Source organism: Pteropus medius, unplaced genomic scaffold (genome assembly GCF_902729225.1).
Source record: "Pteropus medius unplaced genomic scaffold, Ma_sr-lr_union100, whole genome shotgun sequence".
NCBI lineage: Eukaryota > Metazoa > Chordata > Mammalia > Chiroptera > Pteropodidae > Pteropus > Pteropus medius.
This window is the reverse complement of record NW_024349798.1, coordinates 10,640,047-10,659,946: the sequence shown is the minus strand read 5'-3', so window position 1 is coordinate 10,659,946 and position 19,900 is coordinate 10,640,047. Positions and strand designations below refer to the sequence as shown.

Genomic DNA, 19,900 nt, shown 5'->3' with positions numbered 1-19,900 from the left:
CCTCCCCTTTGTCCCCACACTTCCTCCCTGGGTAATATTTCATAACGCCCAGTGGCCTCGTCTCTCATCCACACACCACGACGCTGGATTCCTGTTCCCAAATCCCGTTTCTCCCGAGCGACAGTCCCACCCATATTTCCAACTGCCCAACACATTTCCACCATTATTAACCAGATGTTTCTAAAACCAAAGGAACTGTTTCCCTCCTCCTTCAGATGCTCCTTCTGCTCCAATCCAAGTGCATTCGTGGAAACAGCATCCACTCTGGCACAAGCCGAGGACTCCCCAGAATCCTTTGCTCGATCCCCCAGCCCATCGCCCGCTCTTATTGATGCTGCTTGCTGAAAAGCTCTTAATCTCTCCCGTTGGCCCACCTCCCCGCGCTTGCCTCAGTCCAGACTCTCACCATTTCTCCCAGGGCTGCTCTAGCAGCTCCCCCAGTTCGCCTCCTTCTAATCCATCCTCCTGACTGTGGAATGCTTTTTCTTGTAGAGGCGGATCCTGTTACTTTCCTGCCTAAAAACCTTTCCCGTCTCCCACTGCATCCAGGATAACACTCACACTTCCAAGGCCCGTTAAGTCCTCCTGTGCGTAGATGCTGGCTCAGCCCCGGGCCCTGCCCAGCACACACCCCACTCACACTTGTGAGGCTTCTGTGCCTTGGAGCGTCCTGCTCCCTTCGCCTGCAACACCCTGTCCCCACAGCCCTGCCTGGCAGACCGCCCATCCTCTGACGCCCAGCGCAGATGTCACTTCCTCTGGGAAAACCTCTGGCGCTGCCCCCATCCATCCCAGCATGGCACTAGTCACACCTTCCTTGGTGTTCTCACAGCACACGTCGTGTTTGTCTGTTGGTACACGCTTGTTCTTGTACCTGGCAGCTCCCAGAGGCACAGAGCCTGCCTTACTCAATCTGCGCGGGTCACCAGGCCCGGTACCGTGGTCAGTGCCCAGTGAATGCCCGTTGTCGGAACAGTTGCTCCTCTCGAAAGCGATGAGTGATAGGCTAGTCATCAGAAGGTTTTCACCTGCTAACGGGACGATAACGCCAGATCTCTCGGCTTCGATTTCTCGCCTGCAAAGTAGGTCACGGTCCTTGCTCATCTTTACGTCTGGGCCGTCGCCTCCCTGACAGATGTTTACACTGCACCCAGCAAAGGGAAGCGCTTCGGGACTCGGGGGTGACGTTGTGTTCTCTGCTTCCCTTGTCCCCAGCCTGCGTCACAAAGTGTGTCCCACTGTGGGGCCTGGAGTAATGACACGTAGTGGTGAGCAGCATCCAAAGCCACATGTGGCCCCAGGACTTTGGACCAATCTCCTGATCAGGCCTTAAAGTGACAGCACCCTACAAGGGAAGAGAAGGTCAGATGTAGGCAGGACAGTGGTTTTTCTCGTGGCTGATTGTCTGAGTCAGAATTCCAACTCTAGCCTTTACTAGCTGTGTGCCTTGGGGAAGTTGCTTAACCTCTCTGAACCTTATTTTCTTTACCTGTAAAATAAGGCTAATTATGACAGCTACATCACAGTATTTTTGTGAGGAATGAATAAGTTAATGCATGTAAAGAGCTTAAGGCGAACAGCGCCTGGCACATACTAGGCACTAAATGTTGGCTGTTGTTATTCTCGATGTCGTGGGTATTGTAATTCCAATGGACTGAAAGACTCAGGGCTGAGCAAGCGGAATCATTCTCTGTGGCTTCTGCCCTGGAGCATTGCCAGATCCCAGTATCCTGCCTCTTGTCATTTCTGGACGGAGCCAAGTGTTGGCTTAGTGCCCAGAAGCCCCAGCCACAGCGAGCACAAAGCTGGGCAGCCCAGGCTTCCACCGTCCCCAGGGCATCTTGGATCTGGCTGGTGTCTAGATACCAGGGCAGGAGGCTGAGGTCACCTCCGCCTTCCTGAAGACAGAGGCCGAAGCCACTGTCCCCTCCAAGTGCTATGGGCAGTGGGAGGGGCCTGGGTTCCAGCCAGCCTGGGGTGAAATTGCCAGCTCCAGAGTGTGTCTGGGAGTCAGTCTATCAGGCAGTGTGGCCCAGGAAACTGCTTACCAGCCGGCCTTCCCCAGGGCTCAGAGCCCAGCACCTCCCTTTTGAGGCGGGGAGCTGTGGGCGGAGCACTGCTGGGTTGGGGGAATTGGCCTGGACCTCTAGGTGCCAAACATCTCAGGTCTCTTTTGAAAGGCTTCACACCACAGGATTGTCCTTTCGCCTACAATTCCAGGAAAAGGCTCCAGCTCAGGCCGAGAGTGAGCCGTGGTTTACATTGTAAGGAGGACTCCCGAGCGTGGGAATAGAACCGGGCGGGCCGAGTGGTCATCTTAACAGCGTGTTCTCTCCCCGTGGGAAGGCAGCTGGCTTGCTGGCGTTTCCTTGCACGTAAAGGGGTGTGTGTCAGAGCAATAGTCAGTGTGACAACAGCAGGGGCTGAGCTCCCTGCACTGGAGATTTGTGCTTTTAATGAAGGGAGAAGAGGGGACCCTCGCTGGCAGGCCCGGGGCCTTCTCTCCACCTGTAAGACCCTGATGGTGATGTCCGGCCATCGGTGGCAATTCAGATGTTGTTTCTGTGGGATGGAGGGCAGGACTTTCTCCACACCCAGGGCTAGATGTGCAGTGCGTGTCCATACACACACACAAACACACACACACACACCACCACACACACACACACACACACACACACACACACGCTTCCCTTTTCAAGCAAACAATAGACCAGCGCCTAGCAGGACGGCACCTCTGTTTGGGAGACAGCGAGGAGGTGGCATTTCTTGGTGTATCTGAGATCTGGATGGACATTTCTGGGAGAACCGCCCCTCCTCCTGTCAGCCATCAGCCTTTCGTGACGTTCACAGAGCCACACGTCCTCCAGCGGCTGTGCAGGGTGCAGGGTTTCCGCGGCTCCGCCCGCACCTCCCAGCGCCCAGCCCCCGGCTGGAAGTGGAAACTCATTTGCTGCTCCTCCTATTCCGGTTACTGATATTTTTCCTGAAAAAAAAAATTTTTTAATTGTAAGTTCTAATACCCTGTGCTCTATATTATTTCCTGTGGTTATGGTACAGGTATTTTGTAGAATGGGGAGTGTTTAGGCCTTCGGTCTAAAGATGCAGCGCACCGAAATCAAGGCTGGGGAGGCCAGGCATAGTGCTCTGCCAGATCTGCCTGAGTTTCCGGGTGGAACGGGACCAGGCTGTGATAAATTGGGAGAAACAGAACCGAGTCCATGCTACTGTGTCAGAATGAATCCTTTTAGCGATTAAGGATCCAAAATTCGAACCAGTCTCAGTGTAGGTCGATGAAGACAACACAGGTTTCAGCTTGGCCAGTGAGCTAATGGGATTAGAGTAAGAAGGCAGGAAACTCTATTTTTAGTACAAACGGAGAAAGACGAAGGCATAGTTCTTCATCCGGCCCTCTCTTAATAAGCGCCGTCACATCTCAGCTTCAGCAAGTGAGCCAGGGCAGAGAGACGCTGCCTTCCCAGATCTCTCCTGCCTGGTGCACAGCTTGAGGGAAATCCAGCCAACGAAATGGGCTTGACACTGGCCGTGCCCTCTCGCATGATTTTTAATTAGGCCACCGTGTGACTCTCATTAGGCCCTAAGCGTGTGAGCAGGGAAGAGGGTAGTAGAAAAACGTCCTGCATTTGGAGTTGGAAAACCAGGAGTTGGAGCCCCCGTTCTCCGCACTTTGGCAAGTCACCTGGAGCCTTTCTAAGCCTCAGTCTTTCGTCTGTAAAATGGGGACGATGCTACCTCGCTCTGTGAGCTCCACGTGGTCGACGTGAAGATCTAAGACAAGACGTGCTGTGTAAAACTGCATCTTTCACCATAAGGAGTCTGGTTTCATGCGGGATGACCCCTCCCCAGGGATCCGCTTCATCTCTGTTCTCTCCTGCAGTGATGCTGGCGTCCTGTCCCCTGGCCCCGGTTAGGTGCAAATGTGCTCGTCTTCCCTGGGGAATGTCTTCCTTCCTCATCCTGTGACAGCAGCAGTGGCTGAGGCTGCACATGGCAGAGAGCAGAAGAGAACAGAGTGAGAGAGGGACTGGCCGGGGCAAGAACCCTGCGAAAGAGGAATCTAATGTCAGGCTTGCACGCGGAACCATACGTTTGCTGTGCACCCGGTTCCACGATAGAAGAACTGGAGTGATAACAAATATGGAAAGAACCGAAGTAATGAGCAAAACAGATGGAGCCACCGAGATGGGGGAAACAGGCAACTAGTGATGCTAGAGAAAGGAAGAGGCGTTCGTTTGTTTGTTTTAAGAAAAATGTGCAATCGTAGTACACTATTTGGCTCTGCAGTTGACACCTGACATGGCCACAGTGCAAGTGACAGTTCTTGAGGCGAGAGTGACAAGACCGTATTGGGATGATGGGTGAAAGAAACTCTCCCCTAGGCTGGAAGTAAGTGATGTTTCCAGTAGATGAACCGGGAAATAGAAGTACTTGAGTATTGTTTGGAAATATGGAACTGTGGAGGAAAAAAAGATGGCTGAAAGGGTTAAAAACGAGGGGTTCTAGGGATGAGGACTGGGATAGGGCAGAAGGCTGTGGTCGTTTTGTTTTTTTTTAATCATATGCCTTTTAGTTCTATTATCTTTTTTTTTTTCCTTAATCATTACATGTATTATGTAAATCAAAAAAGAAATTCTGCCAATCATAAGACCTTGATTATTTAGCCAGGAACTTGAAAAGCTCCACTGGTGCAGTCTCTCACCTCAGACAGGTAATGTCCAAACCCAGGTAGCCTTTTAGAAGATCCCGCTCGGCCCCAGAAGAAATCGCCAAAGGCAAAGCAAGCTGGTTTGAACTGCCAAGTGAAGATTGTGCTTGAAAGCAGCAGAGGCTTTTGGGAAATGGCCATTGACTGTGGAAAGATGGTCAGGCACCCATGGGGGAGTCTCCCATCAAGTCTGGGTCAGGAGACCAGCCAGGCCTGGCATTGCTCCCGCTTGGCTGTGGGAACAGAGCAAGTCACGTCAGTTCCCATCTCTGGACACTCAGGGCTTTGAGTTTTCCAAGGGCCTTTGCAATTCTGCATTTCTAGAACTGGAAAATGACAGCAAGTAGCTTTCTGTGCACCGGCCGCAGCAGGGAACAGAGGGAGAGATGGATAATAGACGAGCGAACAGATAAGATATTTGGAGACGATGAACGTTTTCTGAAGAGAATAAACCAGGGGGATAGGATAGAGGACACTGGGTTAGACGGTGCTGGAGGGGACATGGATCCTTTACACTGGGGGATCAGGGACACTTCTCCGAGGAGAGGATGTCTGAACTGAGGCCTAGACGATGTGACAGAGAGCCAGCTGGGGGCGGAAGGGAGAGACCGCTCCAGAGAACTCCGCTCCAGGGCACCGAGACCAGGCCCGTCTGGCAGAGCACTGTGGCCTGCAAGGACAAAAAGGGGGACAAAGGGTCAGCGTTCAGTATGACATCTTTTGAAGGAGAAATAAGTTTCTGTGAATGGCAAGGACAAATTTGATGCCACCTGGGTTTGGCGGGCCAGGCTTCATCCGACATCCAGCCTGGGGAGTTGTCTTCTTTGTTATCTACCAAGGAAAGGAGTAAAACGTGGCCGTACGCTTTGGGCAGGAGAGAGCAGCTCTGGGGAGAGCCCTGGGGATGGCAAAGACTGGTCTGTAGAGGCCAGAGTGATGCTTCCGGGGGAACTAAGGGACGTTAATGAGGCAAAGCATGACATCAAGGCTCGCCCACCCACCCAGGCCATGTATACGAATTGGTCCAATATTTTTCACCTCCTGAAGACCCTCTGAAAATCAAGGCTAACAAGGCACCAGCAGTGTCCAGGATGCTGTGCAGTAAATCAAGTTCAAATTTAATTTAGTTCAATAAAAATTAAAAATGAAATAAATGAAATCTTTATACCTTTTATATGTAGCACCTTTACATTTCAAAGAATCTGTACGAAGAAATAAGTGTGAAGATGTTCACTGGCAGCATAGTTCAGAGGAGCAAAAAGCCTGGAAATGACCTACGTGGACACCGATAGGGAACTAGTTGAGTAGAGTGGCGTAGCCACCCAAAGTATCGCCAGGCAGCCACGCCAAGAATGGGGTGGATTCGTATGCACTGGAAGAGAATGTTCTCTGAGGGATGTTATTAGGTGAAAAAGGCTAGGTTGACTAAGCTGAGAATGTGGCCAAATCGGTTTGCCGTAGCTCTGGGTTCCACAACCCTACCCATCACTAGCCCTTGGGCCCCTCCAGCCAAGGGAAACCGGGATCCTGCAGAGCAGACACACCCACTTCCTAGTCTAGGGAGGAGGTGTGAGGAAGGGCCAAGTGCTGCCTTGATGGCCGGGCTCCAGCAGTCCAGAAAGTGGACACCAGATGCCTCCTCCAGTCTGGAGCAAAGGAGAGAGTGAGGCCGGAACTGTTACTCTGGTGCAGCCCCCCCGGCCACAGGGAAACGGGAGGAGGGAGGAGTATCTGTTCCCACCTTGCAAATGTCCCCGGAAAGGGACACAAGAAGCTGAGAAGAGTGGTTGCTTCTGGGAAGGGAGCTGGGAGTCTGCTGTCGAGGAGACTCATTCTGATCTAGAGATGCAGGAGTAAAGTGCCACTTCTAGTCTCTCGTGAAGGTTCCCGAGATCTCGTCTACTCATGAATAATTTCCTCCCAAGCTTCTGGCGAGGTCACTAGATCTGAATTCCAGATGTCCCCATGGGAAAACACTAAGTAGGCGACATTTACTTCTCTCTTTCCTAACTTTCCTGGATACTCAACAGTTCAAACCAATCCATAGCCACCCTTGTGTGCTGCCAGGCTTTTCTCTTACGCAGGACTCGAGACCTCACTTGACCTCCTGTAAAAACTCACCCATTTCTCTACGGAATTCTGACGGAAATCACTCCCAAGCGTTAACGCAAAGTAAGAACGCTCTCAGGATTTTTGCTGACACTGAAGACCACCCGTCCTTTTAGTGACATAATATCTTTCTTAAAACTTCAGTAAATTTGTTTAAAGGAAACTTTATGTCACTACTGTAAATGGTATTACTTCCTGTAAAAAGGAAGAACCTTAAAATAAACATGCTATAATGGTAAAGCAACATTGTTAAATTCTAACTACATACTATGGCTTCCCCAAAGTTCTGCTCTTTGTTTTGTTTTTGTTAAAAAAAAAAAAAAAATTGGCGCCTGTTAGAGACAGACTAACACCAAACTAGGTCTTTTTTGTCTTGGTCGACCCAGAATTAGAATGGGGACCTTCTCTCTGTGTGCTTCCGTGTTATTTAATGCCACATGACTATACCATCCCAAATCATGCCTTGTAACATTTAAATTATGTCCTTTGGGGGAAGACTGAGTTGTAAACCTTTTCTTTTTCCTTTTATAGAAAGTCTTAATTGTGTGTCCATAAGCATTTGTGTCATCTGAGCTGGACAATATATGAAGCACTTATCACCCTGGAGTTTATGGCACTGCCTGCTGAGATTGGCGTTTAGGCGTTCCCGCTGATATCAAAGTTCCATGGCGTTCAGCGTGGTACATGAGACTGTTTTGTTTTCTGTCTTTTGTTTTTTTTTTTTTTTTTTTTTGAGAGTCAGAAATGCATCTCTCTGGAGGCAGCATATGATGGCAGCTAAGAATGACGCAGGCCTAAACAAAGGGGGATTTATGCTTTTTAAAAGAATTGGAAGAATCTCTGAGCTGGCTCACTGGGTTATTCCAAGTGATGATGCACAGAATTGCAGCTGGGACCGCCCAGCCCGAGCTCTGCAGCCACACAGCTCCCGGCTCATGGTTATTGAGTCCTGGAGAGAGTTTCATGCAGCATGACTCTCTAGGTGGGAGAGTTGGTATCAGGAAAAGGCTTTTTTTTTTTTTTTAAATGATTCTATTTCAGAAATATCAGTGGATGCTCAGACTCTTGGGGTGATATTTCGATGAGTGATCGGAGCTCTTCATTGTCTAAAACATCTCCCTACACAGTCTACAGTAAGGATGAACGTTGGAACCATTGTGCTAAGTGAAAGAAGTCAGACATAGAAGGACAGTATTGTATCATTCCATTTATAAGAAATGTCCAGAACAGGCAGATCTGTAGACAAAGCAGATGAGTGGTTGCCAGGGGCCAAGTCGGGGAGGAATGGGTGCAACTACTTAACAGGCACAGGGATTTTTGTTGCAGTGATGGAATGATCTAGAACTAGATGGTGGTGATGGATGTACAACACTACGAATGTACCAAATGTCACGAATGGTAAGTTTTATATGACGTACATTTTAGCACAGTAAAAATACTCTCTCTCCACCCACAAATTGCTTTTTAATTACCAAGGAGAAATATTTAATAAATCTGGTGACTCTTAAGCACTTAATTAAAGTTAGCATCACCACTAATGGGAAGACTGACATCTTGTGCCCCCTGGTGGGAGACACTGAGAAGGGCACGTCACTTATGTAGTACTCCCGCCAAAAAATCGTTTCCCGAATCCAGTCAGCAAGAAGCACGAAACGAATTGAGGGACATTTTACAAAATAAATACTCTTACATAATGCCAATGTCACGAAAGGCCAGGAAAGACTGAGGCACCATTCCAGAGTAGACTAAAGAGACGTGACAAAAAATGCAGTGCATCATCTTAGATTTGTTCTGGATCAGAAAAAATAAATAGCTGAGGACATTATTGGGATAATCAGAGAAATTTGAATATGAACTATAGATGAGATTAATAGTGTGTGTGTGTGTGTGTGTGTGTGTGTAATGTAAAATTTCTTGTGATCTTACTATGGTTATGTAAGAGAACATTCTTGTTATTCAGAGATACATACCAAAATATTTAGACATAAAAGAGTATGGTGTAGGCAACTTACTCGCAAATGGTTAGAAAAAGGTGTGTGTGTGTGTGTGTGTGTGTGTGTGTGTGTGTGTGTGTAGGGGAGAGAGACTGTTACAAGTAAAAATAATCCACGTAAAACTGGTGTTAAAATGCCATTGTAAATATCTGATTTGGACTGTATTTTTATGTGAAACTAAAAATTATATGTTCTATACAACTTCAGTAATAGTAACTCCACAAATCATTGGAACAAAAGAAAAACGAATCAAGTGTTGATTTCAGGGATTGGTAGTGTTCATTCTTCCAACTAGGTTGGTTGATGTGACATCTTCACTTGACATTGGCGTGTCGTTTGACCAAGAATGACCGTCATGCTCGCAAGAATGTTCAAAGACTTCACCAGTTTTTCCAGACGTCGCTTTTAACCCTCTGCTATTTAGATCATTCTTTTGAATGCCTTTTTCCCCCGACATCATCCATGTTTATCTTTTCTCTCTCTTATTGCGAACCAGTCCAGCTCAGACGAGCCCTTGCATATCTGGGCCTTTCGTGCCATCTGAGCAGTTCTCCAGCGCCACATCAACCTGGCACAACCCTAGTTCTCTTGCAAGATTTCCAGTTTTACTGTGCAGTTGCTTCCTGTGGAGTATTATTCAGACTGTCCAGCCGTAGTAAAAAACTTACTCTGAAATATCAGTGGTTTAACATCCAAAGGCTTATTTCTCAGTCACAGTATCTGTCCAAAGTATGAGGCTTCACTGTGTTGAAGCTGCACCATCCCAGCTGCTACATCAGGGGGAAGGAGCTTGGAGAACTCACACCCGCTCTTCGACCCGGAAACGCTTCGGCCCCGATATGACACGCACCCATGTTGCTTGCAGCCCACAGGCCAGAGTTAGTCACGAGGTCCGACCTAACTGCGAGGGAGTCTGGGAAATGCAGTTTTTCCAGAGGGAGGAAAATAAAATGGCGGCTGCGTGCCACACGTTGTGTTTGCATTTTGTGGTTAGAGACGTCGTTCAAATGAGGATAGATACTAAGAGAAGGGGTGTTTGAGTGGGGATTAATTTTATAAATGGCGAGACCATTGGAAGTCATTTTGTATCGGGATGAATTTTGCTATGTTACACAGGCAGGGACTGTGATGATGAATAGTCAGCTCAGAGGGTACGTGTCCTTTAGAGCAAACAAAGTTCCCAGGGCATTGCCCGGTGGGTGGGGGACACACACAGACCTCTTCTTCCCTGCCCCGGTGCCCCTGGTATGCTGAAGGGGTGTGATGCTTTTCTGAATTAGGGGTTTTACTTGGTCCTCATCTCCGACTTCGTCACAAGGAATATTTGGCATTTGGATGCAACAAAGAACAGCTTCGGAAAGAAAGCTAGACTCTGATCAAGCCTCCGTCCGGGCCAAGAAAGTTGGGAAGAGCTGTTTTCGATGTTCTAAGCCCCCTTCAAAGTTGCTCGTCTTACATTTTCCTGGGCTTTGTCACTGACAAATTCGACTTTCTCTCTCTCACCCCCTTTAGCACATCCCGCCCCCCTCTCTCTGGGCTCTTAACGTGACGTGACCCCCGGCCCACCGTGCCCTGTGAAAATGCTGGTGCTTCTGGCTTTCATCATCCTCTTCCACATCACCTCCGCGGCCTTGCTCTTCATCGCCACCATCGACAATGTAAGTTCCCCTTCCACTGACCGTCCCCAAACCCTGGATTCCGCAGTCAGTAGTGGGATTGCGAGCTCCTCCGAGGTGATGAGGATTTGGGGTTGTCCTCCCTACCAAGGCGTGCCCCTTTGCTCAGCCCAGGCCTGCGGGCCCTGCCCTAAGTGTCAGGGTTCAGAACGTCCCATATTTAGGTCTGAGTGGGCAGGAACCTGTTCCTTTCATCTCTGACTCTCCTGTAGAGCCTGGCGTGACTCCTTGGCTGTAGGAAGCCCTTTGGGGACTCGGCTTAAATTCATCCCTCTTGGGGTCAGTGGCTCAACCTTGGCACTGTCATCATTTTGGGTTGGATCATTCTTTGTTGCGGGGTGGGGGGGCTTGTGCACTGTAGGACATTTAGCCACATCCTTAGTCTCTGCCTGCGAGATTCCAACAGCACTCCCACCCCCGAAAATGACTTCGGACATTGCCAAGTGTCCCGTGGTGGGCAACATCACCCCCAGTTGAGGTCCACAGCCCCAGATTCCCCAGGTGACCCATCCCAGGTGATCTCTGACCCTCCTCCCTCCGACATCATACCAACAGGGTCCCTCGTATATACCAACGTAGCCCGCTTGGCCATGCCCTCCCCGGCAGAGCCCATGCTTGGGGCTCTTCTAGCTCTGCCATGCTCCCACGAAAAATTTAACTCTTTTCTTTAGTATCCAGCTCTCAGCCACATGGCAGGGATGATTTTGGTAAATAACCCATTGATATAGATTAATATCCCTCCCAGCAGGAAACAAAGCTTTTTACCAGAGGTCCCCTATGCTGTATACTCCCTCCAAAGGCCTGGTTTCAGTCTTGATGATTTCACACTGCAGAGACATTTAGTCAGAAACACTGCTCAGAAAGCCAAAAAGGGCACCTTCTGAGTAGCAGTGGCCACCAGCTCTGCCTGCATATGCACAATCGTCATAACATTAATAATATAGGCCATCGCACCCCCTGTCACTTAGAGAGCGTTTGCTCGGGCCGTGTCCCAGGCTAGGCCCTTGGATGTGCATCATCTCAGTTGTCCTCACCTCAAGTCTGTGAGGTCGGTCCTCTCCTGGCACCATTTATGACAAGAGAACTGGGCCTCAGGGCCATTAGAGCTCCTGCCGGCGTTGACACTGCAGCCAGCGGCAGAGTTGGGATTCGAACCATTTCAGATCCCCTGGCTTAGATCCTATAAGGGCAGGTGAGTGTATGATCAGGTTTGGGTTCCTGCAGGTTCTCGAAGAGCTGCCGTGAGTTAAAGTATTTGCACCCTGCTGTGATCCAGGGGGCCTACGCTCGGTGAAATAAATGGTATTGAATGTTCTCTTAGAACCTCCTTTTTCTATTCCTTGCACCTGGTCCTTAGGGATCCCGAAAAGGTCCCAGACATAGAGAACGGGGTAGATAGACATTAAGGTCAGAAAAGCCATCAGCTGCCCACGTATTCATATTACTGTGACACTTACTGGGAAGGCACAGATGGACGTTCGTGCCAACCAGTGAGTCAGAGGATATTCATCACGAGTTAGGAATTGTGCTTGGCACTGTAGCTGGGCACGTCGTGGGGGCTCCGTGAGCATTTGTCAACTCGATGCATGGCGGGGCGGGGGGGTAGATTCCAGTGTTTGCGGGACGGAAGGCAGAGGACGGCCTTCTGGGGCTGGAGAGAGCGGAAGCACAGAGAGAGAGAGAGAGGTGAGCACTTGGACTGGAGGCAAGAGAATCTCGTCTGGTCATTTCGTCCATACCAGGCTTCCCCGCTGCTAGACGTCACCCTTTCCTCGTCCCCCTCTGCCATCGCCCCTGTAGTGCTGGTGGAATTTACCACTGTCTACTTATTGCCACCACCTGAGCCTCGTCTCCTCCTCTCCACCCCGTGAAAGCCCGGACCATCTCTTACTTTAGTCAGATCAGCGTCACCTGGGTGCTCGTTAGAAATGCAGAATCCCAGGCCCCACCCCAGACCTCTCGGAATCAGAATCTGCGTTTTATCCGGATCCGCAGGCGACCCGAGTGCACGCTGCAGATTGAGACGCTCCGGTCCAGAATAGCCATTCGCTGCCCTGCCTCACACCCAGTTAGGGGTGAGCGCTTTCATAATTAACCATCGGCCTTCCCTTGTGTTTCCATTTCCGTTACAGGCCTGGTGGGTAGGGGAAACGTTTTCTGCAGATGTCTGGAGAATCTGCCTCAACGCCACGAATTGTACAGAAATCGGTTACGACTTTGACGGTGAGTGTGTAACGGATGGAGAGGCACCGAGTGCGCGAGGAATGCTGTTCTCTGACTCCTCCCCCTCCCCCCCTCGGCGTACTTACTGGGCGGGGCCTGGTGGGGGTGGGGGTGGGGGGAGGAGGAGCTCAGTGCATGTTGGAGCTGGGGACAGCGTCTGCTGGAGACCAGAGGGCGTGTGACGAAGCCAGAGGCTGGAAGAACCACCGACCGCGGCTGCGATGGGGCCCATCCTTCTCTCCTGTGTCTCTTGGCCAAGCAGAGCTTCCCTCCCTCACCCTTTCTTCAAGTCTCATCTGGAATCTTCTCCTCCCCCTCCTCTTTTATCCAAGCCTCTCCTTATATAGGCTCCGAGACCTAATTAGGGTTCGTGTCACTTCCTCCCTATCTCAGCAGCCTGCGGCGGCAGAAACCCAAGAGCTAGCTCTCTTGGGAGCTGTGTCGCCTTACCTTGGGGCAGGTGATTCGCAATATCCTCCGCTGTAAACTGGAGAGAAAAGCAAAGCGCCCGCTGTGGCTGCCTCCACACGAGCTGGAGCACACAGGAGAGCTGGGCCAAGGCAGCAAACCCCTTAAAACACGCCGACCACCCTCCCTCACTCTGGGCAGGACGGCTCTGCTTTCTGTCGTCAAACCGATGGCTGGTGGAAGAGACCCTGGGGCTCTCAGTGCCGGATACAATACTAGATGCCCAGTTTAATTCGGTATCTCAGAGAAACCATGAACGGTTTCGTTTCAGTATGTCCCGAATATTACGCGGGACATACTTATACTTAAAAATGATCGTTCCTCTGATTGTCAGATTTAATGGGCCCTCTGCTCCTGTGTTTGCTCGTGTTTGTTTGCCAAATCCGGCGATCCTGTTTAGGGAGAAAGAGAGAGACCCTGCTCACTGGCTGGTAAAAAGTTGCACTATACCCTCAATAACAGCATCGACACCCGTGATAATATGCAGCTGAAATACCAATGGAAGGGCATCACTGCTGGAGGTTTATTCGTGGCATGGGGCTCTGTCCTTTACATAAGTGATCTCATCACCCCACCGGCAGGGATCATTGGTCCAGTTTCAAGATGGGAAAACGGAGGCCCAGAGCTGAAACCCAAGGTCACACAGCCAGGAATAAATGATGGAGCCAGGATTCCAATCTAGATGTGACCGGCTCTGAAGCCTATGCTCTGAATCACGTGATGTGGTCCCTGCCACCTCCCCTCTCGGTCTGTGTATCCGCCATGTTAACCCTTGACCCTGGAGACAACCATTCATCCCGGTTTTCTGCCAGCCCCAAGTGTCACCGGTGTGCCTGGTCTGCTGGGAGAACTGGCCATGCTCGGTGGCAGTGTTCCCCCAAGCCCGTTTGCGTTCCGTGTCCCCTACGTGGAATTGCTTACCTGCTATTTTTCTTTAAAATAACGGGGGTTGGCAAACTGCCACCCGAATTCAGTTCAATGAGCTAAGAATGGTTTTTTACATTTTTAAAGAGTTATTAAAACAAACAACAACAACAACAAAAAAGCTCCAAAGCAAAACAAAGGAGAATATGCAAAAAAGGGACGATGTGGCCACAAAGCCTAAAATATTTACTGTGTGCAGCTTTTCCAGAAAAAACATGCTGATCTCTACTTTAAAATAGTTCACTTTTTCTTCACATCAATTTACTTTAAAGAGAACTTTACATCCCTATCATAAGAGAGAAGCTGGCATCACTTGCTACGAGAGAAGGAAAACTTTTTAAAAATGCTACATTGAAAATCAAACGATGATATTAAATCCTTACCAGACACACCTGCCTCTTGAAAGCCCGAAGCCTGTTTATGGTTCTTTTCTCGTTCAAAACAAAACCACCACCAAACCCAGTCGTTAGCAGGCGTTGTAAGGCGGGGAGCTCCTCCTCGAGGTTCACAGACACATTTAAACAGGAGCGGAGTGCATGTCCCTCTCGGGAGGTGAGTTGTTGGCCGGCGCCCTAATTAGGACCCATGTACGCAGAGCTCGTCGGCCACCAGTGGAGCCTTCTGTACCCACCCCCCAACTTTGAGGAACCCTGTTCTAAAAGCACGCTGCTGTCTTTTCGTGCGAGCTGTCATTACGGGACCCCGTGGACCGGGTGGCTTAAACAGCAGACGGTTATTCTCACAGGGTGCGGGCAGATCGGTGTCCGGTGAGGACAGATGCTCTTCCTGGTTTGCAGACGGCCTGGTTGTTGTGTCCTCCCACGGCAGAGAACAGGGACAGGAAGCAAGCTGTCGTGCCTCCCCTTCTAAGGGCACTGATCCTGTTCCCAAGGGCCCCACCCTCGTGACCTGCTCACCTCCAAATCCCATGACACTGGGGGTTAAGATGTCAACGTACGGATCTGGGGGGAACACAAGCATTGAGTCTACAGCAGCCATGTTTTTCATCACCTGGGGTACAGACTCCTGGGGCCCACCCAGAATGCATCAGACTCTCAGGGGAAAAGACCCAGGAATCTAGTTTTAACAAACCCCAGGTGGTTCCTGGGGTCCGGCAAATTTGGGAAACACCACTTAAAGCCAGAGGGTCACAACTGTGGCTCTAAGGTGGACTCGACACTCCCGTCCCCCACCCCGCCCCGGCCTGATCCCAGTACCTCTAGTGATTCTGATTTATTTCATCTTGGGGTACCCTGGCGGATGTTTTTATAACAGAGCTATGATTTACAAGCAAGAAAATGCTAACTTCTTAAGGTCTCAGTTCAAAGAGTTTTGACCCTTATGCGTAGACCCCTGTATCCACCATCCAGGGCAGCGTAGAGAACATTCCATCACCCCTGAAAATCCCCGCGGGCTCCTCTCCACTCAGTTCCCACCACCCCCCACCCCGAGGGCAACCACTTCCGACTCCCGTCACTTTAGTTTCCTTCTGCCTGTCCTTGGACTTCACACGCGGCCGTGGCATCTGTGTGCATGCGGCTCTGTCAGGCTTCTCAGCAGAAGCCGTGGGGGCAGGGCCGGATGCTCTCGGGTGATCCGGATGAGTGGCCAGCGTGAGCGAGAGCCGTCGCTCCAGACAGCTCATTAAGGACTTAACATTATGCCTCCCTCCAGTCACTTTCAGGTGAAATTGCAAAAATGAAAAAAAAAAAAAGTTTTTCTTAGATTTTCCTCTGCAGCTTTGGGCACTGTCCCCTCACCCATCTGACCTGCATCCTGGTAATAATGTTCAGCCCTTACACAGTACTCCCTTTCAGGGACAACCCCGAAAATCCACGCATGAGTTCACCCCACTCTCCCAGCCTGCTGGGGCGGGAGCTTTGCTGTCCCTATTTCACAAGTAGGGAAACTGAGGCCCTCGCATGCGGTGCAGGGTGCCAGCTGTGTGCTTCTCTGTGCGGCTCCCTCCCCCAAGATTGGCTCCTTTCTCTGCTGTCACCCCCCGGTATGGAGCCCCGACCTCTTGACACTGCCCTCTGTGAGACTAATCTGAAAACTCTCCTTCCTTTCCGAAGTAGTGATCATAAGGTCACTCCCTTCTGTGTACTTCCAGGTCAGTCAGTTCCATGAGCCCCAAGTCCCCAAGAGTCCCTCCAGAGGTCTTTGTATAGTGCAGACCCCCAGTCCTGACCCATCCCGTGTCCCATCCTGACCTCTTGAACCGGAAGCTGCCTGATTGGAACCTGGGGATTTGTACTTAAAAAAATTTCTCCCTGCAAGAGCCAAGCATTTGGGAGCAGCGACCCAGACCGAGAAGAATGCAGAGCAGGTGGCTTTTGCCCCGTTTTCCAGATAAGGACACGGGCCCGTCCGGTCCAGTGCACAAATGGACACCAGAGGGAGGGGTGTCAGGAAGACTCCCGGGCTCAGACGGTGCTGACAACAGCCTGACGCCCCACACAGAGTCCCCAACTCTGGAGCTGTCACCGTCTGTGCCCCCCCGGGGTCCAAGCGGCCTGTGGTCTTCAGCCCCGCGTTCTCCTTTCCCCACAGATTACGCCACGATGCAGGTGGTCCAGGCCACCATGATCCTGTCCACCATCCTCTGCTGCGTCGCCTTCCTGCTCTTCCTGCTCCAGCTCTTCCGCCTCAAACAGGGGCAGAGATTCATTTTAACCTCCATCATCCAGCTCCTGTCATGTAAGTGAGACGTCAGCCCTCCCCCTCGGACACCAGGAGGAGTGTGGCAGGCGGGGGCTTGCGAAGGGGGAGCTGGCTGCGGTGTCACAGTGGGATATCTTATGTTTTGGAGTCTGGATTGAGTGAGGGGGTCGGGAGGCGTCCTTCCTGAGCTGGAATCCATAGGGCGAGTAGGACTGGCTGTCTACAGTGTGGTCTCTTGGTACAGAGGGGAAGGAACAGTGTGCCAGGCAGAGGGAACAGCATGGCCGAAGCCCCGTGGCAGGAGCTGGCCAGTGGGGTCGGAGTGTAGAGCTGGAGTGGGGCGTGGTGGCAGCTGGGCTGGACTCCACGGGGTGTTGTACGTAAGTCTTGTAGGATTTGGGAACCTTTGACTCAAGCTAGTGGGCAGCCACCAACAGATGATTTTTCAGGCTGGTTGATGTCAGAATTGCCCACTCAGGGCCAGGCCTTAGGGGGCTGCTTAGAGATACAGAGATGAACAAGACATGGCCTCACGCCTTAGGGAGTTAGAGAAAAAAGATGTCTCAGAACACTTCCTGCTACTTAGAATTGTGGTGAAGCTGAAATCGCGATCGGTCATCTGTTGCTGTTACTCAGTGGAGAGTCGAAGCTTCCTGGAAGCCCCTTCCATTGTACTTTCCAATCAGGATTTAATAAGTAGCTTGATGAGAATTAAAAAAATCTGGGATTCAGAGCCGACCCGCTGCTTGGTTCTAACCACTGCCTCCTTCCGGCCGTCTACCTCCCAGACTTCACCCCGCACCCCGGGGTGAAGTCAGACCTGCTACGCCCTCAGCATGGACCCGAGACATGTCAGCAGCTCAGTAGGGTGACCGGCTTGCCCGGTTCGCCTGGCACTGTCTCACTGTTAAGGCCGAGAGTCCTACGTCCCAGGAAACCCCTGTGTCCTGGGCAAAGCGGGGTGGTTGGTCACATGCAGCAGCCCCTCGGGGGACTTACCTGACCAGCCAGGCATCGTCCCTACAGGGCCCAGGCGGGCGATGAAAGCATTTCAAGTGGGAAAGACCCTGGAAGGTCACTCAGTCCCTGAGCCCCGGGTCCACGAGGATCCCTCGGGAACCCTTCCGTAGTGCACACCCCAAGGCCCCATCTCCGCCTCTTGCATCAGAATCAGCTGGGCTAGAACCTGGGGATTCATCTTCCCATCCAGGAGCCCAGCACTTGGGAGCAGTGACCCAGACCCAGTCAGTGAGGCCGAGAGATGTGACACGACTTGCCCGAGGGCACCCATGAGGGGACGTCTGTTCTGTCTCTTCCTTTACTGCCTAAGTATCTCCCAGTAAGAGGCTCGGGCATCCCACAGCTCACCCCATTAAAGGCAGTTGAATACCATAACTGAACATGCAGAGCGGGGCCTTGGGGAGTCACCCATTGACACTTGCATTCTGTCATTGTCTCCATTTGTCTGTCTGTAAGGCCATTTAGCCCAAACCGATTACTTGGATATACAAAAGTTGCCCAGATTTTGATACGAGACTCACACCCTCCTTTTCCGCCCGCAACAACTCCTTTGGCCATTTTCTGGTCCAAGGACCTGTCTCTCTCTGTTCTGCCCCAAGCCTGGAGTGTTCAGACGCTATTATCAGTCAGGGATGTTCACGTGTGAGCAGCAGATGCTCCAACTCATGTACGAGATGGGATTCTGGGGGAGCAGGCGGGAATCAAAGGGAAAGCTGAAAACCAGGTTTTGGAAAGAGGGTTCAGGCAGCAGAGTCGGGTGGGCGGTCACTTCAGGGAGGTGCTGGCAGATTCAGTGTGAATTGAAGACAGTGTGACTTCGCTCTCGACTCAGGTCTAGGAGCAAGAGTCTGATCAGCAGGGATTGTCTTATGTAGTCAGCCCCCTGGCCAGAGAAGGGCTGGGCACCTGATGGACAGTCCCACCTGGCCAGAGAGACAATGGATCCCCCAAGGAAAATCCAGGTTCTTAATCTCATCCTAGCACTAATATCTGTGAATGCTGGTGTTTCAGTTAGGATGCTTTTGGCTGCAAGTAAGAGAAAATCCAATTAACAACGACTTCAGCCACCAAGACCTTTACTTTTTTTATGTAACAAATAGTTTGGGGATGGAAGGTGCCAGAGCTGGTTTGGCAGCTCAGCAGCAGCATCGAGAACCCCCACTCTTTTCATCCTCGTATGCTGTCACCTTCAGAGTGCCAGTGATGATCCCCTCACGGCCCCAAAAAGGCTGCCGCAGCTCCAGACACTCCACCCTGACCTAACAGTATCTAAAGCAGTGAGCAAGGGAAAGTACAGAGCTGAGTATTTGATGACAGGAAATGTACGGGTCTCACAAAGCCTAAACTATTTACTGTCAGGCTGATCGCTGGCTTAGACCAATTATGACTTATCCTCTGGGCTGGGTACATGGCTGCCCAGATAGAATTGGGTTCAGCTAGCGAGAATGGGGAGCAAAATGGAGACAGGAGGCAGCGATATTCTGCCGCAAAATATTTGCTGTCATCTTTCCAGTAGACCAGAATAATACCTATCATCGTAGAAGCTGACGCTGACCTTCAGCCCCAGCCATCGTTCCCTCATGTCCGTGATTAATCGGTATCTTTACTGTCTTCCGCCAGGCCTGTGTGTCATGATCGCTGCTTCCATTTACACGGACCGACGCCAAGACTTTCACACTAAAAACAAGCAGCTCTACTCCCAGACCTCGGGGGGCAGCTATGGCTACTCCTTCATCCTGGCGTGGGTGGCCTTCGCGTTCACCTTCATCAGTGGCCTCATGTACCTGATCCTGAGGAAGCGCAAATAGACACCAGAGCCGCTCGGTCGCTTCTGCCGCAGCACAGAATCCACGTCCAGATAACCGTTTTGTATATAATCATTTTTTTGTGTGTGTGGTTTTTCTAGCAGACATATTGTTTCCTTTAAAAGCCAAAACAAAAAAAAAAAAAAGAGTTTTTTGCATTCTTGAGATCAGAGAATGAAGGCCGGAATTCAGAATTCCCGCCCATCCGGAAATCTCAACAGGACCAAGCCAAAAATCCAGCGGGATGATTCTTAACATATGTGATATGATGACAAGAAAATGAGAAAGCCA

General features: G+C 50.8%; 1 protein-coding gene across 1 annotated transcript in view; it reads left to right on the top strand.

Moving 5' to 3' along the window:
* The window catches only part of EMP2 (epithelial membrane protein 2), a 32,739-nt gene extending 13,055 nt beyond the window's left edge, over positions 1 to 19,684 (top strand). The window contains exons 2-5 of the mRNA XM_039885320.1: positions 10,342 to 10,487; positions 12,638 to 12,728; positions 16,674 to 16,820; positions 19,425 to 19,684. Coding sequence (XP_039741254.1) covers positions 10,410 to 10,487; positions 12,638 to 12,728; positions 16,674 to 16,820; positions 19,425 to 19,612 — 504 coding nt within the window. The 5' untranslated portion in view covers positions 10,342 to 10,409 and the 3' untranslated portion in view covers positions 19,613 to 19,684. The remainder of the gene's footprint in view (positions 1 to 10,341; positions 10,488 to 12,637; positions 12,729 to 16,673; positions 16,821 to 19,424) is intronic.
* Positions 19,685 to 19,900: the final 216 nt, after the last annotated feature.